This window comes from Phascolarctos cinereus, unplaced genomic scaffold (genome assembly GCF_003287225.1).
Source record: "Phascolarctos cinereus isolate Bilbo 61053 unplaced genomic scaffold, phaCin_HiC Scaffold_4;HRSCAF=312, whole genome shotgun sequence".
NCBI lineage: Eukaryota > Metazoa > Chordata > Mammalia > Diprotodontia > Phascolarctidae > Phascolarctos > Phascolarctos cinereus.
Window position 1 is genome coordinate 81538345 of NW_027555847.1, and position 27695 is coordinate 81566039.

The following is a 27695-nucleotide window of genomic DNA, read 5'->3' on the forward strand; positions in this document are numbered from 1 at the left end:
GATTTTAGTTGGAACTTGAAGGAAGCCAGGAAAGCCAAGGAGGCAGAGATAAAGGAGAGCATTTCAGGCACAAGTGACAGCCAGTGAAAAATCCGTTTCTTGTTCAAGGAATAAAATAGAGGCCAGCGTCACTGGATTGCAGAGTACATGGGGGAAGGAGGGTTGGAGAGACTCATGAGGTGGAAGAAGACTGGAAAGGTGAGGGACAGCGATGCAGGGTATAAGGGACTTTGGACACCAAACAGAGGGTTTTATATTTGATCCTAAAGGTGATAGGATGCCACTGGAGTTTATTTTGTAGGGGGATATCATGGTCAGACCTTCAGTCAAGGAAGATCACTGGCAGCTGGAGTAGAGGATGGACTGAAGTGGAGAGAAACTTGTGGTAGACCCAATAGCAGATTAATGCAATAGTCTAGGTGTGAGATGATGTACCAGATGAGCATCAGATGTACCAAATGTAGTATCAAATGAGAGAAGAGGGTGTACGTGAGAGACATGAGGAAACAGACAGGCTTTGGCAACAAATGGGATGAGGAGGTGAGATAGAATGAGATGTTGAGGATGACACATAGATTGTGAGCCTAGGTGATGGGGAAGATGGTGGTATCCTGGATAGTACTATGGAAGTTGGGAAGAGGGGAGAATTGGGGTGGGGGAAGGAGATAATGAGTTCAGATTGGGGTATGTTGAGTTTTATACATCTGCAGGACAAACAGTTTGAGATGTACAATAGGCATTTGAAGATGGGAGACTGAAGTCAGTAGAGAGATTAGGGCTAGATAAGTAGATTTGAGAATCATCACCTTAGAGATGATAATTGAATCCATTAAAACTGATAAGATCACTAAGTGGAAATAATAATAGAGAAGACAAAAAGGGGTCAGAGACCTATGGGACACTAAAGGTTAGCTGGTGTGACAGGATGAAGATCGAGCAAAGGAGACTGTTCAGGTAGGTAGGAGAACCAGGAGACTGAATGTGAAAACTTAGAAGAGGATGATAAACAGTGTCAAAGGCTTCAGAGAGGTCAAGAAGGATGTGGAGTGAGAAAAGTTCATTAGTTTTACAATTAAGAGATCATTAGTAACTTTTGGAGCGGGGAGCTTTGGTTAAATGTTATCAGAAGCTGAGTTGTAGAGAGTTAAGGGAGTGAGAGGAAAGGCTGGGGAAGACTAAAGGACGAGGAAGGACGAATGCATTCGACTTCTTGGGCCGAGTCCTCAGGCTCCAGACCAGCCTGGTTTACAGCCTGCCCACAGAGTCCAGAAAGAAGGTGAAAGGGCCAGATTGGGTAGCAGGGGTGCCAATCTGCCGTAGGTGGAAGGGCGGTTCCAGGGTCCTGGGGGCGGGGCGGTCCTGGGTGAGAAGCGCCCCAGCCACCTTTGCTCCTCCAATCTGTAGGAGCCGCTGTCTTCCGGGAAGCTACAGGAAACAACCCTGCTGCAGCCCCGAGGAAGCACCAGCTCGGAACTGGGCACGGAGACCTCGGAGTTGGGCACGAGGAGCCCGGAGCAGGCACGGGCCGGCTCGGCCTCCAGCAGCGCGGAGCGCAGTCTAGGCTCCCCGGGGCCCGCCCCCTGGCTCGGCACCCAATCTCGCTGCCCCGGAGGCTCCGGTGAGCCGAGCCGAGGTGGGGCTGCACCCCCCCGGGGGGGGTGGCAGGAAAGGGAGTGCGCTATGGCCGAGACCGCTCCTGCTCAGGTAAGAACCTCGGGGGGGGGGAGGCGCCCCGGGGTCAGCCCACTCATCGGGGGGTCAGGGGTGGAAAGAGCACGCGCGAGCTGTATGCACTTACTCAGCCCCCGAAGCTTGGCTCTCCCGTGTGCCCTCGAGGGACAGGGGCCGGCACGTCCCTCCGGCTCTCAGCCGTGACCTGGGCCTTCGGGCCCAGCGGGGGACCGGAGGGAGGGCGATGGGATACCTCGTCCTGGGGGTGTCTTTGGTGCGCGTGACCCAGCCCTTCTCCCCCCCCACCAGGCTGCAGGGTGGGACGTGGGCGCGCCTTTCCGGGGCCTCCAGCCAGACGCCCCCTTCCAGGCCTCAGAGCTTTCCCTGTGGTCCGTGGTGGCGGCGATGCAGGCGGTGGAGAGGACCATCTGTTCCCATGCCAGCCGGCTAATGACCCTGGAGGGCCGGACAGGGGCCGTGGAGAAGAAGTTAATCGACTGTGAGAAGACGGCCGTGGAGTTTGGGAACCAGCTGGACAGCAAATGGGCCACGCTGGAGACTGTGCTCCAGGAGTACGGGCTGCTCCAGAGGAGGCTGGAGAACATGGAGAACCTGCTGAGAAACCGTAACTTCTGGATCCTCCGGCTCCCGCCGGGCTGCCGAGGGGAAGTCCCCAAGGTAGGCATCCCCGGGTACACCCCAGTGCCAGATGGAGGCTTCTGGGGTTCTTGCACCAGCCACCCCTCCTGAGCACCCTCCGCTTGTAACCCAGAGGAAAGAGCGCCCCAAACTGACTGATGTCCTGTGCCCGGAGTCCACTCAGCAACCAGGTTCCTTTACATGATTGTGGTCCCTATGTGTGAGTGAGTAGTGAGTGAGTGTGTGTGTGCACGTGTGTGCGTGTGCACGTGCGTGTGTGCGTGTGCATACATACATTCTCTTGGTTTTCCTTTCTTCTCTCAGCACCATATGTGAGGCAGCCAGTGGCTCTGTGAATAGAGTACTGAACCTGAAATTAGGAAGACCTGAATTCAGATCCCTGTTCAGTTGGCCTCAGTTTCCTCATCTGCAGAATGGGCATAATACCAGCACCCACCTCCCAGGGCTGTTGTGAAGACAAAGTAGAATGTAAAGAGCTTTGCAAACCTCAAAGCACTAGAAAAATGCAGGCTGTTGTTATTATTTATAATATGCCTTCCACAGTTTCTCTTAATTCCTCACCTTCCTCATTCCTTACAGCACAATTTTGTTCCATTATGTTCATGCACATTCAGCTGTTCCCCAGTCAACAGGCACCCCGACCCTTGGTTTCAGTGTTTTGCTATCACAACAAGTGCTGCTATGAGTATTTTGTTATTTATGTGGCATTTCTTACTGTTTTCATGTCTTCATCTGTAAAGCGAAGGGGTCGGAAGAGGTAGCCTCTGAGGTCCTTTCCAACTCGAAATCTATGATCCCAGGATATGATCAAAGAATATGAAGAGTTTAGTAACTTCTCTCACATAATTACAAATTGTTTTCCAGAGGGGCTGGGCCAATTCAAACTCCACTAATAAGGTATTGGTGTTCTGCCTTCCCAGAGTCCCTCTAGCACTGATGATTTCGATTTCTATCTCCTGATTATTCTCTCTGCTAATTTGGTGGGTGTGAGATGAAACTTCAGAGCTGTTTTAATTCCAGTTTCTCTTATTAGTGACTTGGAGGATAGATATTGAACTTTTAGAGGAAATATTTGATACAAATATGTATTTTCAAAAGATTGTTTCTTGACCAGAGGCATAGCAATTTTATTACTTTAGTAAACTTATTCTGGTTAGAATAGCCTAGATCCCAGGAGGAAACCACATTGAGCAGCTGTCCCTCTGTGTCAGTTCTGTAGGGGGGATAGGCAGGATGTAGAGCACCTAACACAAGCACTAGTGCTTAATAATTGTTCATTGAATGAATGAATTTAGTGGGTATAGCTCCTGTCCTTGAGAAACATGTTTTAATGGAGAAGGCTGCATGCTCTCGACAAGGACACAATACGGAATTATTCAGAGCTACTGGAAATTAAGGTGGCTGTTAGCAACCTGAACTGAACGGTAAGGAGAATCTGAAGAGAATGAAGTGATCTGATCATTATGGGAAGAGTCAAGGAAGGCATTGCAGAGGAGGTGAGCTTGAAGCAGAGCTGGGTTTTTTCATCTTTCTGGCGTCATGGACCCCTTCTCCAAATGATGTTTTTAAATGCATAAAATAACACAAAGGACTACAAAGAAAATCAATTATGTTGAAATGGTAATCAAAATAATTTATAAAACAAATTCATGGCCCTCTTGAACTCTATCCAGAGGCCCCTTGGGGATCCATTAAAGCCCAAGTTAAGAATTCCCTAAGTAGAGGGATGTAACTGGTGGGACAAGAAATGTGGAAGGTAGGAATTTTAGGTGGAGGAGGATAGGAATAGCATGAACAGGGCAGAGGTGAGATGATACATCTCTCCAGAGATAATGTGTGGGGTGTTTGTGGTTTCAGGTACCTGTGACATTTGACGACGTGGCTGTGTATTTCTCAGAGAAGGAGTGGGGGAACCTGGACAAGTGGCAGAAAGAGCTTTACAAGCACGTGATGACAGGCAACTATGAGATGCTTGTCTCCTTGGGTATGGGTTTCCTTTTTAATCGTTTGTTAGAAGACTGTAGAGGCAGTATGGTGTGATATATTGAGTGCCAGCCTTGGAGTCAGGAAAACCTGTATTCAGATACTGTCACCAGCAGCTCCTAGTAGTCTGACTCAGGACAAGTCATTTAAACTCCATGTAGCTCAGGCTGGCTACTCCTGGGGATTTATCTCTGTTGAGTCATAGATGAGTGATAGTCTGCATTGGTTGGGGCGGTTACAACGCCAGGAGTTCCCTGCAGTATGGACTTCCCAGACCCTTTGAGTGTTAGCAGCTCCATCTGTTCCATGGTGGAGTCCAGATCTCATCAGCTCCTTATGGGGTATTTAATTCAGAATTTGGAGAGGAGGAGAACCTTAGAGTCACATGCCCCTTTTTCCTTGTTCCCTCCCCATTAGCATTCTGTTCAGGGGGGATGTAGCAGGTGGTAGTGGCTCGAGAACAACTCACTATAGTCAAACAAGGATTCTAGGGTACAGATATAGAAATCTTCATTTCGTGCTACTGTATAAAAGAGACTTAGAAGCAGGATCTATCCATTGAAAGTATGAATAATGCTTGGGGTCTGACCCTGCCTAGGGCTTAGGATGCTGGCTGAAAATTTTCAGACTCAGACTCACCCTCATGTGCATGTTTGATGCTTGTCATAGAACTTGTAACCAGCAGCAAGGCATTGTTCTGTACCTTATATAGCGTTTACTGAGTCATCCATCCTTCATGACTTCTAGAGGCTTTCATTTCCAGAAGGCACATGTGGGACACAGCTCTAAGGATTATGGTCGTTTTAAAATTAATTCTTCCAGCCACTGAATCCACATAGGCAGCTCAGCAGGAGGCCCACTGAGGAAACCAAACTAAGTCCCACAGAGTACATCTGTGTTCATTAAAATTAGCTTGATTTCATAAGCGGTCTCCCAAATTAGGTTCTACTCTTGCTCTGTTATCATTAGTTAAATCATACTTATTTTATCGAGACCTTTTGTGGATTCAGATGGAGGGTATCTAGTTTCCTCCTAACAGGATTACCTGCTGTTGGTACCCAGTTTTATACTTTTTCAATGTGGTCTGTGATTCCACAGCCTTTTTATTGTGATATTTTGTTAGCGGCGGTCATTGGTCAGATCACAAGGGTCACAGCAAAAGAGACTGTTCTCCCTATTAATTCTGACGCAGGTGCTTTTTCAGTGGCCACAGAACTGGTGGGCAGGGAGGCCATGGAAAATTTTGTATCCCAAGGAGATCTAGAAGGTTTAGGGGGAAAAAATAAATAAAACTTTAGAAAAATTTAAAAAGAAGAAAGTTTAGGAAAAACTGAATGAAGTGATCCTTTCATTGGATAATCATGTTGAGGTTCCCCACCCCTGGAAGTATTGACCTAATACTGGGCTGGCTGTGTTGGAGTGGGGGGTGGGGGACTTTGTTGCAGTGGAAGGAAGGAAGAAGAGAACTAAAGCAAGGGCCTCCACTCTGACAGTAATTCACTCAGCTTATATGTCCTTCGTGTACATTAAATTTGATTAATTGAAAATAAATTAAAGTCACTGATAAAAAAAAAGTCACAGAAATTTACCATTAAAGGCAGCAAGGAACCTATAAAATGTAACAATATAAATAAAGAGGCAGTGTGGGGTGGTAGCCAGGAAGACCTAGCTTTAAGTTCTGCCTCTGAAGCATACTGGTTATTTGGCCCTGGGGTCTGTGTTGTGTTGTGTTTTTGCTTATTTTGTTAAACATTTCCCAATTACATTTAATGTGGTTTTAAATTACATTAAATTAAATTACATTTAATGTGCCACATGCAGTCCAGCCAGTTGTACAGCTGCTGTCTGAGTATCTGCCTAATTGATGCAACATCTCATCTCGTCCTGTCCCTGTCCTGTGGATAGCCTTGAGGAAGTGAAGGGGGTCCCCCATCAAGGGATATGTGGGTAGATGAGCTTCTTGGGGGACTGAGAAAGGGAGAATGGGCCAAGAATTGAAGTTGGGGATTCCCCAAGGGAAAGGGAAGGGGGAAGAAGAGCCATGTGGAAGCTGGAAAGTGAATGGTGATACCCGCAACCAGAAGAGGCCTCTCAAAGCTGGAAAGTCATCTGGATGAACTCTTCCTTCCCCAAGAAGCCACCTGCAGCCTCCAAGGGAGGGGAAGGGACACTAGCGCTGGCAGGCCTTCTCTGCCGACCTGGAAAGCCTTCTAGGACTGGCCTTTCCAGGCCCGGGCACAAACTTTTGTCCAAAGAATGACCTACCTGAGTTTAACTCAGTTTATACTGGCTTATCACCAGAATGATGATGATGGTGATGATGAAAACAGATAATAGCTAGTATTTATATAGTGCTTTAAGGTTTGCAAAGTACTTTACGTATATTAACGATATATATACAGATGAGGAGCCTGAGGCACATAAGAGTTAAGTGACTTTCCCACGCAACTAGTAAGTATCTGAGGCAGATTTGAACCCAGGTCTTCCTGATTTTTAAGTCCTGCACTCTATCCACTCTGCTGCCTAGTTGTGCTGCAGAAGACTGGCTACCACTTGAATATTATTTTTTGGCCAAAGCAACAGGCAAAACCTCCTGCAGTCTGTACTAGTGAAGGATGTACCCATACCAAGATGGCAGATCTTCTGAAGTTAAGTAAAGTTAAATGCTCCTTTACATCATGAGTAGTAAAAAAAAAAAATTAGATTACCCTCCAAATGGCACGGGTTCAATGACAAAGTCAGAGACAGTAGGACTATCATATCGTAAGGGAAGGTAGTGATATTTAGCAATGTGTTCCTAGCCTTTAGAGATGACATCTTGGTCCAGCTGGAGACAGTTGCTAGGCTACAGGAGCCAAGAGTATTACACACTCCGCGGGCATTTCTTACGAGAAGTCAAAAATGAAAACGGGAAAACACATTGGTAATTGTGTCCCTCTCTCTCCCTCCATCAAACAGACTATGCTCTTTCCAAACCTGAATTTTTGACCCGAATTGAACAAGGGGAAGAGCCATGTGTCCAGAATCAGTTGGACTCAGAAGAGACAGAAATAGCAACAAACCCTGAACCTGGTGAGTCTTACTGCTCTGAACTTTCAAGGCCAAAGCTTCACTTAATGACGCAGAAAACTCTGGGTTTGGGGGCAGACTTTCCATTCTCTTCAGGAGCTCTTATCACTGACGTGCTGCTTTAACAATCCCTAATATCTTCTCAGCTGACTCAGCTTTGAGATTTTTTCTTTCCTCTCCAACTTCCTGCTCTCCATTGTGAGATCTGTAATGGAGTGGCCACTGGCTGCCAGAAACAGCGAATGTGATCTCCCTTCCCAGGGATCCGGCCTCCAATTTCTACTAATGATGTGCAGCCGTGTGTTAAGCAAGAAGAGCGAGGACCCAGGGATCAGGAAGACGGAGAGGGACGTGTCCCCATCGCAGACCTGAACAAAGGTGAGTAACAGAAATTGAGCCTTTCTAGGTCTGAAGGGCGAAGGCGGGCGTATTAAGACTCCCTACCGGTGGCTTCTCTTAACACTGGTCTGACATCTCAAATTCAAGAGCCAGAGCTCACTTGGTTTTGAAAGCTGAGTTTTCATCTCTTCCCTGAGGTCCCCCCAGGGGACCCTTCCATCCGCCCTACAGCGGAATTGCCCTATATATTCTGTCTTCTGGTGTGAGCTCCTAGATCAGTGACTCTCATTCTTTTTGCCTCTTCAGCACTTCGAACAGTGTTTAGCACGTAGTAAGCGATTAATGAATGCTTCTTTTCATTCATTCATCACATGGAAAGCGTGGTATTGTGGACATGGACTCAGGAGTTCTGAGAGTTTTGAATCTTAGCGCTGATGCATGTTAATCTGTGACAACACAAGTCATTTCAACTCTTCCTTTTCTGTACACTGGGGATAATAATGCCTGTACTACCTACTTCACTGGGTTGTTGTGAAGAAATCCTTGATACACTCTGAAACGTTATCTGAATTGGGTGGCTGCATGAGGGCTAAGGACAGAGGATCTCGGGAGCAGTATTTTTCCTGATGGCTGCTCAAGGGTCCCCTCAGTATGGCGTGACAGTCTTCCAAGAGAGGCTTGAAGGAGGGGGCACTCTTATAATTCCCAGTTTTTCAGTATTGGAAATAGCAATAATTTTCATAATTATAACATCCTAAGAAGTAAAGGTAAAAAGAACCTGTGGAGGTGATGGGGTGGTCATATGCTATTCTTTCTATGTGTATAATGAGGATGCTGCTGACTCCGTAGGGTATATATTCTAAGATGTGGGGAGGGGTTTATAGCACATTGTGAGCCCGAGCACCTGCAAGGTGACATACCAGAATCCAGAAAGTAGCCTTTGGCCATGGATTGAACGTGGACTGTCCCACAAGGGGATGAATTGATTGGAAGGGTTAATCTGCAAAGGGTGGGATCCACTGAGCATAGAACAAGTTTGACAGCAAACTTTTTAAGTTCTTAGTATGTGCCATGCCCAGTGCTGAGCCCTGGGGAAGCCATGAAAAGCTAGCCCTGCTCCCTGCCTCAAGGTACTTTCATTCTAATGGGATAGACAACCAGCAAACAGTTAAACACAAACAAGATAAAGTACAGTATCCATGGGAAGTAATCTCTGGAAGGGCATTTCTGGGGAGAGGAGGTAGGAGAGCCTGGAAAGGCCTGCAGAAGGTGGGATTTGATCTGACTTTTGAAGGCAAGCTATGAGGGAGAGGGAAGGAGGGATAGTGTCCTTCAAAAATGTCCCAAGTATGGGAGGCTCCTGGGAAAAGGCCCCAAGGAGAGAGGGAATGTCATATCTGAGGAGCAGCAGCAGGCCAGGGTTGCTGGATCAGAGGGATGTGAAGGGAATAAAGTGCAGGAAGACTGAAAAAGAGGGAAAGTGCCAAGTTGTGAAGGGCTTTAAGTGCCAAGCAGGATTTTATATTCAATGATGGAGTTGCTCAGGAACCACTGGAGACCACTGGGGAGGGGAGGCAGGAGCTGGTGCACTGGGACAGACATTCTGGACTAAGAACATCCCTTTGGCAGCTGCTGCAACAAGAAGAATTCAGGTTATAGAGTGTAAAGAACTACAGTGGGTAATAAACTTAGACAATGCATGAAAACAGGAGGTTTTCAGATATAGAAAGATAGACATAAATAGATCCAAAATTTGTGAATCACGGTGCCATAAGTGGTGCTAAGAGTGAAGAGACCTCATCTTGGGGATTGGCAGCAGGGAAAACAAGTCAGACTGATCCTGATGCCTCCCCTGGCCCCTCTTCTGGCATTAGAACACTAATTCCTTCCCCTGCCGCCCCCCTTAGAATGTAAGCTTCTTGAAAGCTGTTGCTTAATCAGTGTTTGTTGATGGACCAAAATTCAGTAAAGCAACTCTGGGCTCCTGACTCTGGACTCTTTGCATCTATAGGCCCTAAAAGAAGTGATGGAATCTACCCTGCCGGGAGGTGGTTGGTGCTTAAGTATGCAACTTTAAAAAAAAAAAAGGCACATACTGAGCCTGGCAACACCTTTACTCTGCACACCTGGCTTGCTGATAAAATTAACAAGGGATTGACCTTTTCTGATCATTCACCTGATATGAATCCATCAACAAGGGTTAATAAGCCCTGCTCTACCCCAGGCATGGGGGTTACAAAGACAAAAACCAGGCCAACCGTGGCTGCTTCCAGGGAAGCACCAAGCACAAATAAAATGTCGGTTAAGTCGGGAGGGACCCTTGCTGATGGGCAATGAGGACAAACCTTCTGTAGGGGGTAGCACCTGGGCTGAGCTTTGAAGGAAGTCAGACATTTGGAAAGTCAGAGTAGAGGGAGTACATTCCAGTCAAGGGGTGGAGGCAGACACAGGGAGACCCAAACTGGACTGTCATGCGTGAGGAACAGAAAGCAGCTGCCTCCACTCTAAGGTAAAGCACGTGGACAGGAATTACTTTTGTTTGTTTGTTTGTTTGTTTTTGCTAGGCAGTGGGGTTAAGTGACTTGCCCAAGGTCAGACAGCTAGTAAATGTTGTATGTCTGAGGCCACATTTGAACTCAGGTCCTCCTGAATCCAGGGCCAGTGCTGTATCCACTGCGCCTAGCTGCCCCAGGAATTACTTATAATAAGTCTTGAAATAGCTAACATTTACTGAGTGCTTTTTTAAGGTTTGCAAAGTGCATCAAGTGAGATGTTATCTCATTTTATCCTCACAACAATCTTATAAGGTAGGCATTGTTCGTTATTATTCTCTCCATTTTACAAATGGGGAAACTGAGGCTCAGAAGTTAACTGACTTGCCCAGGGTTGCCTACTTAGTAAGTACCTGAGGCAAAATTTGAACCCAGCTCTTCAGATACCATGCCCAGTGCTCTAAGCACTATACCACACTACCTTCTCTGGCTGGAGATAGGTTGTAAAGAGCTTTAAATTCTTTTGCAGAGAAGTCTGTTTTATTCTAGAAGCAACAAAGCTCTCTGAGCAAGGGAGTAACATAAGTTAGCGAGTTAACCTCCCTGTGCTTCGGTTTCCTAGGTAGACTGTTGTTGTATTACTATATTAGTGATTGGTAATTTGGACACTGGCTAATTCATTTAGTCATAAATCACAGAAAATTAGTGATAGGACTAAGACAGAGGTATTAAAAAAAAACCCACCTGCTCAACCTGCTTTAGAGGGTTGTTGTGAAGATCAGACTAGATGACTGAAAACTAGAAAGCCCCCAAGAAGAGAGAGAAGATGCCCTCCCCCCACTCCTTTGGCAGAGGTCAGAGGTCTACAATCGGGGCACATTGCCCGTATTTTCAGACTTTCTCTGTGTTGATCCTGTTTTGATAATTTTTTTCCTTCATCTCTTTTTTTTCTTTTTGGTGAGGCAATCGAGGTTAAGTGACTTGCCAGGGTCACACAGCTAGTAAGTATTAAGTATCTAAGGCCAGATTTGAACTCAGGTCCTCCTGACTCCAGGACTGGTGCTCTATCCACTGTGCCACCTAGCTGCCCCCTTCATCTTTTTCTTTTTGTCAGTTTAAAAATATTTGTTATGGGATGGTTTTGAGAGGGGCGAAAGGATGGGAAGCTGGAAGAATTTCTGGTGACGTAAAAAATAACACATCAATAAAAACTTACTTTTTAAAAGAGAAAACGATCAAGCCTTGTATAAGAATGGCCTCTGTTTGTTAGGGCTAGTCCAGGTGAATGACATCTATGTGCTTCTCCTGTTGCAGAGGCTAATCGGGCCATGAGCATAGTGAAGGAGCTGCATCCTGTGGACACCATGGAGAGTCTAGTGCTCCCTGAGCCACTGTCCAGAGGAGCTAGAGAAGGACTTCTCCCTGCCCCAGGTTGCAGCTCAGGCCCTGACACCCCAAACGGCTTCCAGCAGCAGCAGCTCCTGCTCCCAAGGCCAGGCCCTGTGCTGCCTCAGCTGGCCACCTGGTGGACCTCCCCAGCCAGAGAGCAACCACATACTTGTGCTGAATGTGGTAAGAGCTTCCGGCTGAAAGAGAACTTGATGAAGCATCAGAGGAGCCACAGGCAGGAGCCCATGGAGACACAGAGGAGCAGTGGGCAGCAGGGCCCCAGAGCAGCTCTGCAGTGGGAGCCCCCAGGAGACAGGTCTTTCCCTGGTACCTCCCAGGCCAAGAGCTCCCGGCAGAGGGCATCTCTCCTGCCCCGCCCACGACTGCATGCCTGTGCTGAGCGGGGGAAGCGATGCTCGGGGAGGCGGGGCCTGGGCAGACACCCGCAGGGCCATCCCCCACCCCGGCCCTACCAGTGCCCGGAGTGTGACAAGAGTTTTGTGTGTTACTCCTGGCTCAAACGGCACCGGACCCTGCACACAGGGGAACGCCCCTTCCAGTGTCCTGAGTGTGAGAAGTGCTATAGTCGGAAGGAGTACCTGCTCAACCACCAGCGGCTACACACGGGGGAGAAGCCCTTCCATTGCGCTCAGTGTGGCCACAGCTTTATGCTGAAGAGGAGTTTCATCAGACACCAACAAAGGCACACCAGGAAAATGGAGAAGCCTCCAGGATGCCCTCCAGACTTCCTGGGCCATCTGTCCAGTCTGACCAGGGAGAGTTGTGCCCGGAGTCCCCCGGGCCGGAACGGCTGGTTGGGGCCACCTGTTTCAAGGCCCCAGGTGGAGGCACTGCTCTACCCATGGACAGAGGCCAGGGGCCAAGATCCTCCACCAGCACAGAACAGCCCTTTGTGGACTTCCCAGGGCCCCAAGTCCAGCCCCGAAACCACATTTCCAATGGTGAAGACAGAGATGTGGTTATAAGTGGACTAAGGCCAACAAGAATGGTGTGCAGAGAATGGGGCAGGTAGGTGGCATAGAGGGAGACCTGAGTTCAAATCCTGCCTCCGACGTTTAGTAGCTGTGTGGCTCTGGGCAAGTCACTGACTCTTTCTCAGCCTCAGTTTCCTCAAAGCGCTATATCAATTTTAGCTGTTCTCACCTGGGCTGAGAATTGTGGAGGATGGTGAGTATATTTGTTCTATTTGGTTTTCTTTTTCATTTTCTGGGCTGTAGCTTGATGGAATGACAAAAGGCAGTAAACACCTTTTGGGGCCTGTTTCTTCAACTGTAAAATGAGCTTGGATTCCATTGTCTTTTAGGTGTCTTTCAGACCCCTGGTCTGTGTTCTCATACCATCATGTTAGCAGCTGGGAGAGGGGTGAAGAAATGTTTTTCCATTAAGTGAGTAATCTAGGACAATTAGATGAAATGAGAAGAGCCTAAAGTTAGTCCTGAGTCACGGCCCTCCTCCCCGCCCTGCTCTCCCTTCTGGCTGCCATCACACACTGTCAGCTTTCCTACGTGTTGTCAGGGTCTCTCCTCGGCGGGGCTTAGCACTGACCTGAATTAGCAATGGGGAGGTGGTCAGGAAGGGAGCCAGGGTCGTGCCTACACAAAGCAGGTTAAGGAAGAAAGAAGGAAAGAGTGGCCAGGGCCGGGTTAAAACCAAGGGAATTGCCGTGCGTCGAGCGACTTGTGTATTTTCTTTGATTCAGAGTAAACCAGTTGCTGAGGGTGCTTCACCCCCTTCCTTGTTCCCTGTAGGCAGTGTCAGGGTGTCAGGGCTTACAGACTTAGAGGTGGCCATTGAGTTCACCTCCTCATCTTACAGGTGAGGAAACTTAGGCCCAGGGAGGGTAACTGATTTGTCCAAGGCCACAGCAGCAACAAGGGGCAGGGGGCAGCTAGGTGGCACGGTGGATAAAGCACTGGCCCTGGAGTCAGGAGGACCTGAGTTCAAATCCAGCTTCAGACACTTACTAGCTGTGTGACCCTGGGCAAGGCACCTAACCCCAATTGCCTTGCCAAAACAAAACATAAAGGAACAGGGGTCAGAGGAGGGACCCAAGCCTAGGGGCTCTGACTCTAGAATTGCCATTTCTTTTTCCATTGTACCACATGGCCTCCCTAAGATTTGTGCACTGCTCTATATCCATCATCATTCAATCCTCACAACAAGGAGGTACCATTATTCCCATTTTACAAATGAGGAAACTGAGTCTCAGAGAGGCCAAGTGACTAGCCCAGCAGCAACACAGCCAGTAAGTGCCCAAGGCAAGATCTGAACCCAGATCTTCCTAAGTCCAGAGCACTGTCCATTATTCCAGCTACTCCAGTTCCACTCTGAGAAGCATCCAGTCTCTGATGGACAAAAGCTCTGCTTCCAGATCACAACAAACATGAACTTTTTACAATGTTCCCTATGGAGTCTAAATGGAAAAAAGAAAAAGGAGGAGAAGAGAATAAGAGGGTTGAGGCTCTATCCAAAAGCATTGAAACCCTTGCCAAAAAGCTGTTTGCTTCAGAGAAAAGCAAAGGAGAAGCAGTGAAACTTTGTTCTATTATGAAGTGGATCAAGGAGAGAAAACCTGGCCCCAAGCAGCAGGGTGGGGGGAGCAATGGAAAGAGAAACAGGTGGGTTAGTTGTTTCAGATTTAAAAAAAAAAAGGTTTATCTGGGTGCCCAGGAGTGATTAAGTAGTATTCCTGGAGGCTCTTCACTTGATTAGACCCCTTCCATTCTGACATGCCTTACCCATCTTTTATCAATGTCTACATGGCAGAGACCAAAAAGATTTTGGAAATCTAGAGCAATGGCCTCTAAAGTAGGGGTCAGGGTTTGATCCCAGAGGATCGATGGCCTAACCCAAAGGGATGTGTAATCATCTAGGGAGTGGGAAGATAGATCCATCCCACCCACCCAGCAGTAGCCAGTGAGGTTTATCTCCAACAACGTCCCCTAACATTCCCACTTCAGTCCCTCCAGGTGGTTAGCTTCCACCTCTCCGCTTCTGAGCCCAGCATCAGCCCTTCAGAATTGTTATAATCTAAGCTCACTGCACTTACAGCCACGAGGGCAGCTCTGTGGATGCCATTGGAAATATTCCCCACTCTCCCTACTTACCTACTCCCTGTCTCCCAGACCATGTGGTAACTGCAGTGGAGAATGGACTTTACCTTCTAGGGCAGTAAACAATGAGTAAGATTCCCACTTCTACCCCTTTTCACTTTGAGTGGGATAGTATAATTCTAACAGGAAGTCCTGCTATTAATTCACTTGCTATGAGCAGACTTCAGAGTGACACAAAGCATACCATTTTACTGAGCTGACAAGAGGGAGAAATAAATGGAAGTTTGTCTCTTCCCCCACCCCTGCAAGAGTCAGAGTCCAAAAGAAAGATCCTGAGTGGTGGATGTTCCAGTTATTAGAGTTGATTCAGTCCAAGGTGATACAGCTAGGCTGTGGTCTAGAGCCAAGTGCAAGCAAGGCCTAGAATTGGAGGCTGAGCTGAGGCAGAGGTAGAAGGGGTATGGATGGTATGGACTTAATGGTGGTGGCAACAAACTTAATTCAACATGCATGCTAGGAATTGTACCAGACACTGGGGACACAACAAAAAGTAGAAAACAAACCCTGTCCTCAAGAAGCTTACATTCTAGGAGAAGGATTCACCTTCCTCCTCCCTAATGGGCAAGCTGGAGCTCACAAAGTACAGAAGGAAGCAGAGTTCAAGCTCAGGCAGCCTTACAGATGCAAAGGCCCATCAAGAAAAAAGCTAATTGGAAAAATAGCCGAAAAGCTTTTTCCTGAGTACTTTTAGGGGGTTCCCACCAAAAAAAATTATGAGGGGAAAGTGGCTTCTCCTCTAATTTTTTCACCCCCTTATTTATATTCCATTTGTTCAACAAATGTATTGAGCACCTGTGCGTTACATTATAGTAGGCACATAAGAAGTTACAAAAAATATGTACCTTCCATCCTTCTACCTATGATAAATAAGATATGGTCCTTTCCTACACAGAGCTAATAATGTAGTCTCGATGAAGTTAAACAGAATCCATTTTTTAATAATTCGAAACTAACAACATTCCTCAGGCCTGAGCTACCAAGTTCTCAGAGCCAGAGGTACTGTTTAAAAGAAAGAGAAAGGCACAGCATGAGTGGGAGCTGGACCGTGCTTGTCTGTTGTGGGGATTGGCTTTGTGATTCTGCCCCAGTTATTAGCGTTCGCCTCCCCTCCCCCAAACAGTTCTATATTCGCTTTGTTTACATTTCATATTTATATTTTCCCACACCAAAATGTAAAGCTCCTCTAGGGTAGACTTCATTTTTGCCTAGCACCGAGCCTGGCACTTAGGTACTTCATAAATGCTCCTTGAATTGAATGTGTGGACCAGCACATTAAACAGTATTATAGCCACCTTAAATCCTTTTAGAACTAGGCACTGTGTACATCATAAGTAGGTTGCATCTGTAATAAGGATTATTCTTGTTAATTAGGTGCTGCTACAGTGTAAATTTCAGCACCCTCTAAATTTTGGCACCATGGCCAAAGCCTTTGTCCTCCTGCCATGCTTTTGGCCTTCAAAATGTCTTTTATGCCAGTTCTCTTGCAGCAATCGTCCTGTCAGCATGCTGCAGCCTTCTCACTTATGCCACTGGTAGGTGTGATCAGGGACAGGGTTTTCATGTCCTCACAGGAAGAATAACCGCCAAGATCAGAGTGGATTTACCAAAGGATTAAGTGCTCCTGTTTCATCTAGCAGGATCCACATCTTCACTTGATGGGGTTCTTTGGGCAACACTAATCCCTACCAATTTGTCCTCTATTCATAGGCTTATTTTATCTATATTCTTTCCTTCCCTTTCTAGCATAACAACCTAATTCAAAACTCACCTCTTCTAACTCTCACAAGATTCATGTGTCTAGGGTATTCTAAGACTTGGGGCTCACTTTCTCTTTTAAGGGGAAGGAGCACTAGATTGAGAATCAGGAGTCCCAGATTCTGTCTAAGTTTCTGCTAGCTGTGTCACATGGGTAAAGTCATTTGGGCTTTAATTTATCTTCAAGCATCCCTTCCAATTCTACAATTCTGTGATAGGATTTGAAGCGACTTGGAACTTTCACTAGTGGTTTGGATTACTTACAGGTGGGAGCTGTCCACATGCGCCAGTGCTGATCAGAAGCCAGTAACATGGTGTGACTGGTGAGTGTCCATGGGGAAGAAGGATTTACCCTTGCTGTACCCTCTAAGTTTCGGGGATTCAGTTCAATTTAAGAAATGTGTAAGTGCAAGGCACTATGCTAAGTGCTGTGAATCCAAAAATTTAAAAACACAGATCCGGGCCTATAGTAACTCGTTCTACTTTGAGAGTACTACAGTACACAGATTAAGACAAGGTAGGGAGTGTCAGGAGCAAATGATACCCAAATAAAGTGCTCTAGGAATAATTTAGGAGTCAGACAGTCAGCAAACATTTATGAAATGCTTCCTATGTGCCAGACATTGTGCTAAGACCCGGGGATAAAAGGAAAGGCAAAAACACTACCTGTCTTCAGGGAGCTCACATGGAAAAAATGCATTCTGTTTTGAGGATGACTGAAGGAAGGTACACCTGAGCTTAGACTTGAAGGAAAATAAGGCTTTTAGAATCTTTATTAGAAGATTCTTCTTAGAATTCTTTCTTTTTAAATCCTTTAAAAAGCTTTGGAAGCTTTTTTTTTTAGAAGGTGAAAAGGGAGTACATTCTTAGAACGGGGGATGACCTGTGCAAATTAATACAAGCAGAAGATGGCATGTTGCTTCCAAGAAGTAACTAGTATCTCATTTTGGCTAGAACGAGTGTAAGTAGGAGAGTAAAATGAAATAAGGTAGAAATCATGTAGTGGAAGGGAACGTCTGAAATGCTAGAATGATTTAAAGGAATAGGGATCCACTAAAGGCCTTTGAGCAGGGGAAGGACAGAATCACGCCTTGGGAAGAACATTTTTGGCCAAAGTAGAAAAGATGGATTGCAGAAAGTTCTCAGAATTACCTTTCCAAATAACTTTAATAGACTGGCACATTGATAGTGTGATGTGTCCGATTTTTGGTAGTAGGAACACTCCCTCGAGCCATGCAGCAAAGGCAGGCAGACGCCAACCCTTCCTTCTCATCCATCGCTACAGGTCTTGTCCGCCTTTTTGCATCAATCCTCCATAGCGGGCATACCCAATCCAAAGCAGGCCGATCCATTCTCTTTCTCTTTAAGGAGGTCTAGGGTGCCAATAGACGGCTTGGTTTGTCCCCCGGGACCTGTCCGCTCCCTCCCTCACGTGAAACACAAGGCGTGGGAGGTAGCTGCCCCGGCATTCCTGTGCCTTTGGGGGCATTTTGGCCCTGAGATCTCGGTCGTGCATGGCCTCTGTGGGGTTAACTCTGGTGGCAGAGGGCCGGGGGCCTCACGACTCCGAAGCAGGTACTACATTTTACAAATGAGGAAACCGAGGCCAGAGCTCGTAAAGGCCGGACCAAGGGTCACACAGATAGGAAGGGTCAGAGGCAGGAGTTTCTAAGTCCAGCAGGAGAGCCGCTCACAGCGGGAAGGACCCAGCCCCCAGACCCCCAGCACGGATGCAGGGCTCCCCTGGAGCCCGGCCTGGGACTGCGCGCACGGTGCGGAGGCGCCCTGCTCTTAACTCAGAGGGAGAATCCGATAGGCTCGTTGGGCTTTATTTGACGTGAAGCAAACCCAATGGAGTGGCAGGAGAGGCAGCGGAGCGAACCAACGGAATCCTCCGAAGGCGGGACGCTCCTATAACCAGCCCGGCCTCCTCCATCATTGGCCGTTTGTTCGGCGGACGGCCGAAGATTGGTGGCCGGGAAGGAAAGGGTGGAGCCCCTGCTGTGACTGAGGCCTTGGCTGAGCACGTGAAGGTGGGCGGCGGCGGTGGAGCTGTCAAAGAGCTCCGGGGGATCCGGGCAGCGCCTCCGGGTCTGAGTGAATCCTGGCAGGTTGGGGAAACTTAATCCTGGCCGCCCTACCCTTCGCCGGGCCTGCCGGGGCATTGAGCCCGCTGGAGGAACCGAAGACGTGCCTTCCCCCAGGCGCCCCACCCTGGAGCCTCACCCCACGATCCCACCGTGCCCCGCTGGTACAGTGCCCCTCTTCACCTGGCCCCGTGCCCCCCCAGGTACAGTGAGTGCCCCTTTACACCTGGCCCCGTGCCCCCTAGATACAGTGCCCCCCCCTCACCTGGCCCCGTGCCCCCTAGATACAGTGCTCCCCTTCACCTGGACCCGTGCCTCACCTTCACCTGGCCCCTTACACTGTTCCCTTCTTAAGCTGCCATTCAGATCCCCTCCCAACCCTCTTCGCTGCCATTTCCAGACACCTTCGGTCTGCCCCTCCGTGTCTTTCCTATACACTCCCAACGTCCTCTTAAACTGTTCTTCAGATCCCCACTCACTTCCCACCCCCTCCCACCCTGCTGCATTCTCACCCAGTCACCCTCCTACCCTCTTATACTGATACCTACTCTCTCCCACTCTCCCACACTGCCCCCCCCCCGACCCTCTTTCGACCTCTCTCTTCACTGTGCCCAGGACCAGAAGCAGACTTCCCCCTTCACTTAATCCCTGACCCTTTCCTGCCTTCCCCTTATATTGCCCCCCAGGTCCTCTCTGACTAGCCCTGTTACACTGCTTCCCACCCCATCCAATCTCCCCCTTCACTGCCTCCAAACCCTTAATATGCCCCTCCACACCAACCAAGCCCACCTGGCCTCTTTTCTGCATTCTAGATCCCCTCTTACCTTGCCCCTTCACTGTCCCCTAGGTCCGCTCCCATCCTCCCCCTTCTGTCTCCCCGAGACCCACTTCCTCTCCCTCTTCTCTGTCCTCCCAAACTTGGGCCCTTTCCCTTCATGGCCCTATAGGACTTTCCTCATCCTTTCCTATACAGTTTCCCAACTCCCCTCCCCCATCCCACTCCTCTTCTAACTTTCCTTTACATTTGTTCACCTGAGACTGTCTCCTGCCATTATACTGCCTCCAGAATGTAGTCTTTACACTGTCCCCCTACAGCCCACCCTCCTTTTTCCTTACACTGCCCGCAGCCCCCCTTTCTAAGCTACTGCCAGCCCTTCCCACCAGGTCCTGAAAAGAGAATTCCTTCTCTCCAATATTCTGCTCCTTCTTGAGCTTTCTGGATACGTGTAGAGCATTGAAGGGCATGCCTGGATTTGAAGTCAGAGGCCTTCTGTTTGATGGAATCCTAATAAAGCTGCCCTCAGACCCAATATTCTAACTCCCTTAGGGGCCCCACTGAACAGCAGGCATGTCCTGATTTAACTACATCTGGCTTTAATCACACCACAGGCCGCCAGACTCAACACAGCCACCGCCCCTAACTAACCATTGCCCCTAGATCCAATTTGCATATTGGAATAGGTGTGTCCTTGTACTCAACCACAATCACATTTAGCCCAAGCCAGGACCATTCATATCTAACTATCCATCTTGACCCGACAGGAACACAATAGCTAGCCAATCAGAAAGCAGCATGACCAGGATGTTTGACTGTGGAACCATGGAAGGGACTTCCTCCCTTCTGTCTTTTTAATACTCATCATTTCTGTTGTGTAATCTTTACCCTATAAAAATCCATCTTGCTTTCCCTGAAGTTTCTGGTTCCTCTTGGAACCTAGCCCACTTCTGAGAGACATCAATCCTCAATAAATACCCGTACTTGGATTAGAGGTGGCCTGACTCTGAATTCTTTGAGACGGTGCTGCCACAACACACCATGAAACCACAGCAAGTTGAAATCAGCTCAGTGGATCTTAGTTTCTTTGTTAGTAAAGTAAGAGGTTGGAATAGATAACCTTTGAGATGCCTTCCAGCTTTAAAAATATGATGTTTTCCTATACATGATTCTCCCCACTCCCCAGTGCCTTTCTCTTGAGAAATCTTTGGAAAACCCCATTCCCTTAGCTTGTTCTTGTCTATCCTTACTAGTCCTACCCTGAACCATATAATAATGATAGCTAGCATTTACACAGTGTTTTGACATTTATAAAGTACTTTACACAGGCTCACTTATATTTAACCGTACCCAGAGAAGGATTACCTTTCCTCAAATGCCCCATATTTCTTTGAGATGTTTTATTCTATTTACTACGTCACCTTTCTTGATTCTGTTCATCATCTATCTGTAAAATTAAAAGGGAGAACTAGGGGGTCTCAAAATTTTATCTCAGTTCTAAGTCTATGTACCTTAAGACCTTTACTACTTTCCTTTTCCTTATAAGCCCATGAAGCCCTTCGGAGCCACCACCATCCCCACTATCATTCCATCTCCTCATTTTTCCTTAAGTGTTTTAAATTCTTGGTTTTTAAAAAGCTGTTATAAAGCAAAACATCAGAGACTGAAGGAATCTTAGAGATTTTCTAGTCCAACCCAGTCTATTTCAGATGAGGACTCTGAGGCATACATAGACTGGGTAAGTGACCTACCTGCCCAAGGTTAGACAATTAGTGATGAGTAGAGCTAAAACTTAGGGCCTAGGTCACCTGATTCCTAGTCCAGCGGCCATCAATTCTGCTCTAGAGTCTTATGATTCCAGCATCCTAGCCCCTTTATTTCTGCCTGCTGGCCCTTAATTTGTGAGTGTCCTAACTTCTTGACCCCATTTCTAAATGCATCTAGCACACTCTGCCTGTGTGTTCATCCCTGTACCCCATTATTTCCCTCTTCCCATGGTCCCCACCTTCACAATCACTCAGTAGTGCTCTCCTATGTAACTGCTCCTGTACCCCCAAGCTACACTTCTGTTTTGAATGATTAAATATGAAACTTCCTTGACTGACCTCACCTCACTCTAATTACTCTTTTTCTCTTATTCCAAAAGTGTTTAAGTGAAGTTTAAACTATATTATCATGTGTTTGTATAAACCTCTCTTATTCAAAATGAAGATATTTTAGAGTAAGGAGACCAGTATTCAAATTCCAGTTTAGGCCTAGAAACCTTTGCACCGATTGTCCTTGCCTAGAACGTTCTCCATCCTCCCTTCTGCCTCTTCATCTCTGGCTTCCTTCAAGACTTAGCTCAAATGCCACCTTTTATAAGAGACCTTTGCCAGTGTCCCCAGCTGCTAGTACCTTCTCTAAGATTACCTTCCCTAGGCTCTTTGTGTATCTTACATAGACCTATTTATTGACCTGTTATTTCCCCCTTTGGAATGTGAACTCCTTAAGGGCAGAGACTGTTTTTGCCTTTCTTTGTACCCAAGCTCTTGGCACAGTACCTTGAATATGGTAAACACTTAATAGATGCTTGCTGACTGACCGACATAACCTTAAGCCTTAATTTTCCTTATTCTGTAAATGAAGACTCATTACTTGGACTACATGCCTCACCAAGCCTAGCACGTAAAAAGGCACTCAATAAATGCTTGTTGACGACTCCCAGGATGTTATGATAAAAGTTCTTTGCTAACTCAAAAGCACTTTGTAAATGTGAATTATTGTTATAAGGATCCAATGAGTGAATATATAGGAAGACACTGTGAAAGGTATAAAAATGGTCAGTGCTTATATATAGGGAGAGATGGGAAACTGGTTTCCCTTTTTCAAGTGAGATAATGTAGGTAATGTGCTTATAGACGATAGCTATTATTATTATTATTATTATTATTATTTATTATTATTATTATTATTATTATTATTATTTCTCACACCAAGTTAGAAACATTGGTTATATCCCCACTCTAAGATCCTCTCCTCCAGTCCCCATGGCAATCCCTTCCAGAAATAGTCCAATACCATTCCTATGCTCTATGTAAAGCTCTGTGCTTTTCTGGTCCCAAAGTCCTCCAAACAGATCAGACCAACCAAACAAGCACACTCTTAAACGTCAATGAAGATAGGAAATAAAGAATGGAAGTTGGTGACAGAATTATCCATAGCAGGAAATTAGCAAGGCTCCACAATATGAGGTTATCAGAGCATCACAGATTTACAGCCAGAATGTCAGGGGTCATCTGATCCAACCCCCTTATTTTACAGATGAGGAAATAAAGCCCAGGGAGGTGTTGTGTTTTGCCCAAGTTTACAGGTAATACATGGCAGAACTCAACTCCTCTTACCGTACAGAGCTTTCCACTCAATCATGTTACCTGTTACTCATGTTCTAGGTGAATTAATGTTCCAGAAACATAACATCTATTCATGTCTGCCCAATTGTATCCCCATAACACATTCGAGGTCAAGCTTTCTCCTGAGATCCCCCAGACATTCCCAGGTGGTCTCTGGGTCACTTGCCCTTTGTCCTCAGTGACAAGGAGCAATAGTGACTTAAAGTTCCTGAAAACCCTGCTGAGACCCTGTGAGTTTGCCCAGGGCCAGCCTGCTCTGTTAACTCTGCATGTAGTTATCAGCCTGGAAGCAGTTATGATGTTTTGTAGACTTTCACAGACCTTATCAACTAAATAGTGGGAGGGAGGAGCAGCCACATGGTGCAGCAGAGATCACTGGATTTGGAATCAGAGGACCTGGGTTTGAATCCTAGCTCTGCTCTCTGTGTGACCTTGGGCAAGTCATATAATCTCCCTATGCCTCAGTTTCTCCACCTGTCAAATGACTAGACTTTTAAAATCACTTCCGCTTCTAAATCTGTGATCCCATGACCTATCAGTAGGGGCATTTACACTGTACTAAACCAATAGAACTTTAAGATTAAACTGAGGATACCCCAGTGATAACACTAGCACTACGATAGTGTCCTGACCTCTTTGAAGTGTGTCCCCTCGATAAGATATTCAGGGCTACTCTTGTGAAATATTTTCAGCAGACAGACATGTAAGTCTGGCAGGGCACCTCATAAATCTTTAGAGCATTTTTACATTAAAGAAATGTTTTCTGTTTCTTCCTAGCTTGCAGGTGTCTCACGTATGGAAGTCCATGTTCCTTGCCAAATGCTGCTTTCCTCTTATTCGGAATTTTGCTTCTGATCATGCTACATGTCTGCTGTGCTCAGGGGCATACACTTACTGCTAATTAAGTGGGCAGATGGTAGGTAGGAACTGCTCATTGGGACCAAGAGTCTCCGGTCATTGGTTGGTCTAAAAATTAAACTCTAGGCTACTTTGCAAAAAAAAGTTTTATTGAGAAGAAACTGGCTTCTAATTCTCCCTTCAAAATGATTTACTGCTTAGCTTTGAAATGTCAAAACGCCATAAGTGGTGCCTATAAGAATTGAACTGTTACTTTTTATGGCTTCCCATTGCAAAACCTGCCATTCGTGGCACAGTGGATTCACAACATAGGCCGAGAGATGAAAATCTCATCCAGACACTAGCGCCTCTGCTCCAGATACTTTGAGGACAAGCTGCCTTGAAACAGATCCTCTGAAAATGAAGAAAAATAGGTGGCTGCTCAGGGGAGCGATTCCTAAGAAGTTCATCTTGGGGGACAATGGAGCCTGGCTCATCGGTATCCCCCAGAGCTTGTGCTTCATTTTGGAAAGACACAAAAAAGGACCCTCCAAAGGGATCACGTTTCTTTATATGTATGCCCTGAGAGTACTCAAGTGCAGCTTAGTTTGAAGAAATCTAGGGATGCCTAGACCACATCTTAATCCCACATCTTAACATTCTGTGTGGAATCAGTAAATTAGTCACTGACTACCACTCATTTTTATTTTCTAAGTTATTGTCCATGTCACAGTAACACACATGACTGGGTGGTGGAAGACAATGCCAGGAAGTACAAGACTTGGGTTGAAGTCTTTTTCTCTGTCATTAGCTATGAGACCTTGGAGAAGCTTCTCAATCTCAGTTGCTTCCTCTTAGTAAAGTCAAGTCAACCAGCTTTTATGTCTAGCAAAATTCCAAATGAGAGGGAAGCAGTATTTGGTATAGAAGGTGGGTTTCCACAAATGAGATGCCTGCAAGCCAGGCACTGTGCTAGGTGCTGGGATACAAAGAAAGGCAAAAAACAGTCCCTGCTCCCATGCATTTTTGAGTGCCTACTGTTTGCAAAGGGGCAGCTAGGTGGCATGGTGTATAGAATGCTGGCCCTGGAGTCAGAAAGATTCATTTTCATGAGTTCATATCCAGCCTCAGATACCCTAGGCAAGTCACTTAACCCTGTTTGCCTCAGTTTTCCTCATCTGTAAGACTATCTGGAGAAGGAAATGGCAAAACACTCCAGTATCTTTGCTAATAAAACCCCAAATGGGATCACAGAGTCAGATATGACTGAAAAACAACTAAACAAAAACTGTGTATGAGGCACTGGGGATACAAGACAAAATGAAAAACAGTTCCTTCAAGGAATTTATTGGAGAAGAAATATAAAATTTAAACAGATAAGTAAGTAGAATATAATTTGAGAAGGAAGGGGAATGAGAAAAGACTTCCCACAGGGCGTGGCACCAGAGATGAGCCTAAACAGAAGATTATGATACAATATTTCATCTGCCTGAAGTCAGTGGCGCACTTTGCACTGCATATGTTTTGTGTTCAGAACCAAGGCTGCAGAGAAATTGTGTGATGCAGGAAGGGTATGCACTGCCAGAAATACCTCGGATTAATTACATGTTGATTTTTAATTAAGTTTTGGTGGTTGTGCATTCAGAAACCTTTTACTATTGCCAAATTTTCCGTGACCCCATAGGGGGTTGCAACCCACAGTTTAAGAAATGTTGGCTAGACCTTTTGAGGACCCATCCAGTGTTTAGATCAGTTGTTCTGTGAACTTTTTTTATTCAAATATTGCTGTTTTAATGCCTTGAGCTAAGTTACAAAAATTTAGGATGCCTTTATGGCCTCCATGCTAATCTAAATCTCATATCACCACCATTTGGAGATGAGAATACAGGTTCATTCTGTCCTTTTGGGGCCTTTTAGCTGTCCTGTTCGGCTTAGAGAACAGCAGGCCACATGTCTGGCCACTTCCTGTAGCCACTGGCCCCACCAGTCTTCCGTTCTGCTCTCTCATTTGGGATGCCCAGTTGCACAGATAACGTAATTGGCTGGAAATGCAGCCAGATATAGCTTTAGAAGATTTGGATTTGAGTCCCAGCTTTTCCATTGAATAGTTGCATAACTTTGGGCAAATCACTTCATCTCTCCAGGCACCTCAGTTTCCTTATCTGTACGGTGAGGATAATAATATTTAGACTGCCTCACAGAGGTCTAGTTGAGATCAAATGTAATAATGTATTAAGGTGCTTTGAAAACTTAAAGCACTACAGCATTGCCATTTCTCTGTCTCAGACCATCAGCCTAAATATCAGAGAACACTGATGTTACTACATGGCACATGGGTGTTCTTCCTTTTTACTGTGAGGGTAATGTTCTTCCTCTCTCTGGATTAAAACCTCCACCTGTTGTTTGTGAGCTAGGTCTTTAGCCCTTAAATCATTACATCAAGTTTATTTCTCTTTAGAAGTTATGGAGAGTTCATTCCACTATAATTCTCAATTTCAGAAGCTAACCAACAATTTTTGGCTAAGAAGCTAAGTTTCTAGCACAGTTTTACCCATGCAATACATACTCAATAAAAGATGCTTTTGTGGAAAACGAAATTGTTGGAAGTGATTATCTGAGGCTGAAAATAGGTGGCGGTAATGAGTACTCCAGAAAAGGCCATCTGGATTACACCAAGAGAGGTGAGATTTTTTTTTTATCTCTCCACAGAATTGAGATGGAATAAGAGCCTTATTAAAAGTGTATCTTTAAGTTATTATCTGCCTTTTCTTATCCCTACACATCCCTCTCTCTCCTTTTCAGCTTTTGTAAGCCTTGTTATTTTGTGTCATTTGGCAAAATGACAGGTGAGTCAATAAGGAAATCAGGTGTCCCCATGTAACCATTTCATATCTGTCTTATGGCAGTGTTCCCACCAGTGGGGACAGTCTTACGAAGCTTTAGGGGGTATGTTATTTTTACAGTGCTTTTAATTTTTTCTTGCACTGGCATGTCTGCTATCTTACTTGATCCTCTTAAGAGGCAGAGAAGAGAAGGCAGAGGTTATCCTCATTTGACAAATGAGGAAACTGAGATATAAAGAATAAGTGAATTAACCGACATCACAGTGTTAGTCAATGGAGAGCCAAGATTGGAACCCTAGATCTCTTGACTCCTAGCCCATTTATTTTCACCAAATCATTTTGCTTCTAGCCTCCAAGTACATCAGAAACTTTTAATAAAAGTAAGCAGGGTATGTTAAAATATAAGTATTTTGAGCATATAATGTATATTGTTTCAGTATACACATACTGGACATAATGTCCAAGAAGGAAAAACCTTAGATCAATAGCTGAAGGATTTTTATAGGAAAGTGGTTAGAGATTAATTATAAATCTTTGATCTTGCTTGGAAAAGGTCAGATTTCACCCATGTGTTAGAAATTTGGTAATTTTTTAAATTTGAAATTAGCTCAAAGGGGATTTCATATCACAGTTTCTTGGATATCAGGAACACTGAGTTTCAAAAAGCCCAGTAACATCCCCATCCCCATCCCCTCATCTTTTCCTGTAGAATGGCCTTGTTTCTTTGTGGGAGCCAGCACTCAGGAACCAATTTTCTCCATATTGTTGAACTTGAAATGTCTGCTTTTAATAAAATGTGATCATTTAATCTTTGACGATGATTCTTGTCATTGTTAGTTCTGATTCCAGGACAAAGAGATTCAGCTTCTTTGTCATTTCAGTTCTGAGAACATGGTATTCCAGGATTCAGAGCTATATGACATCACCATGTTGCTGTTCTGGTGGTGAAAGAGAAAGACGCTTGTCTAGTGACTTTTAGCCTTCTTCCTCCCACTTAATTCCAGGCCATCTCATCCATCTGTAGCACTTGCCAAAGATAAACACACGCACGTGCTAATTGGATACGCTGCCTGTCCAGCCGTATGTCAAGGTTAGATGTTCAGTTATGATATCACTTTTATAAGTATCAAGTTAATTAGTTATTCAGTTTTCACTCATATTTATGCTTCACTATTGTCATATAGAGCTCTATATTTTAATAAGCCTAATTGATTAGAAAAGTGTATTTGCTTATTTATTTCAGCTATATCCCCAGGAGGAGTGTGAAAT

At 45.8% G+C, this 27695-nt stretch overlaps 1 protein-coding gene across 4 annotated transcripts; it reads left to right on the forward strand.

Annotated features, from left to right (window-relative positions):
- Nucleotides 1–1392: 1392 nt before the first annotated feature.
- On the forward strand, nucleotides 1393–27239 carry LOC110197508 (zinc finger protein 783-like). 4 transcript variants are annotated; one of them, XR_013485849.1, is made up of 8 exons: nucleotides 1393–1704; nucleotides 1981–2349; nucleotides 4189–4315; nucleotides 7273–7386; nucleotides 7645–7761; nucleotides 11529–12791; nucleotides 16759–16815; nucleotides 23524–27239. XR_013485849.1 is itself a non-coding variant. In XM_020971491.2 (6 exons), exons 1-6 carry the CDS (start codon nucleotides 1681–1683, stop codon nucleotides 12587–12589), a joined length of 1812 nt encoding a protein of 603 aa, XP_020827150.2. In that variant the 5' UTR covers nucleotides 1393–1680; the 3' UTR covers nucleotides 12590–12901. The 4 variants fall into 4 exon arrangements, 2 of the variants coding, with proteins under 2 accessions (XP_020827150.2, XP_020827151.2); XR_013485850.1 differs by lacking the exon at nucleotides 23524–27239 and having other exon boundaries at nucleotides 16759–22063; XM_020971491.2 differs by lacking the exons at nucleotides 16759–16815; nucleotides 23524–27239 and having other exon boundaries at nucleotides 11529–12901.
- The last annotated feature ends 456 nt before the right edge of the window (nucleotides 27240–27695 follow it).

What these genes read in the sequence shown, in the direction of transcription:
- LOC110197508 (XM_020971491.2), top strand. Translation starts at nt 1,681, where the DNA reads ATGGCCGAGACCGCTCCTGCTCAG. An exon ending in CCGAGACCGCTCCTGCTCAG is followed by an intron (nt 1,705 to 1,980) that starts GTAAGAACCTCG and finishes CCCCCCCACCAG; the next exon opens with GCTGCAGGGTGGGACGTGGG. An exon ending in TGAGATGCTTGTCTCCTTGG is followed by an intron (nt 4,316 to 7,272) that starts GTATGGGTTTCC and finishes TCCATCAAACAG; the next exon opens with ACTATGCTCTTTCCAAACCT.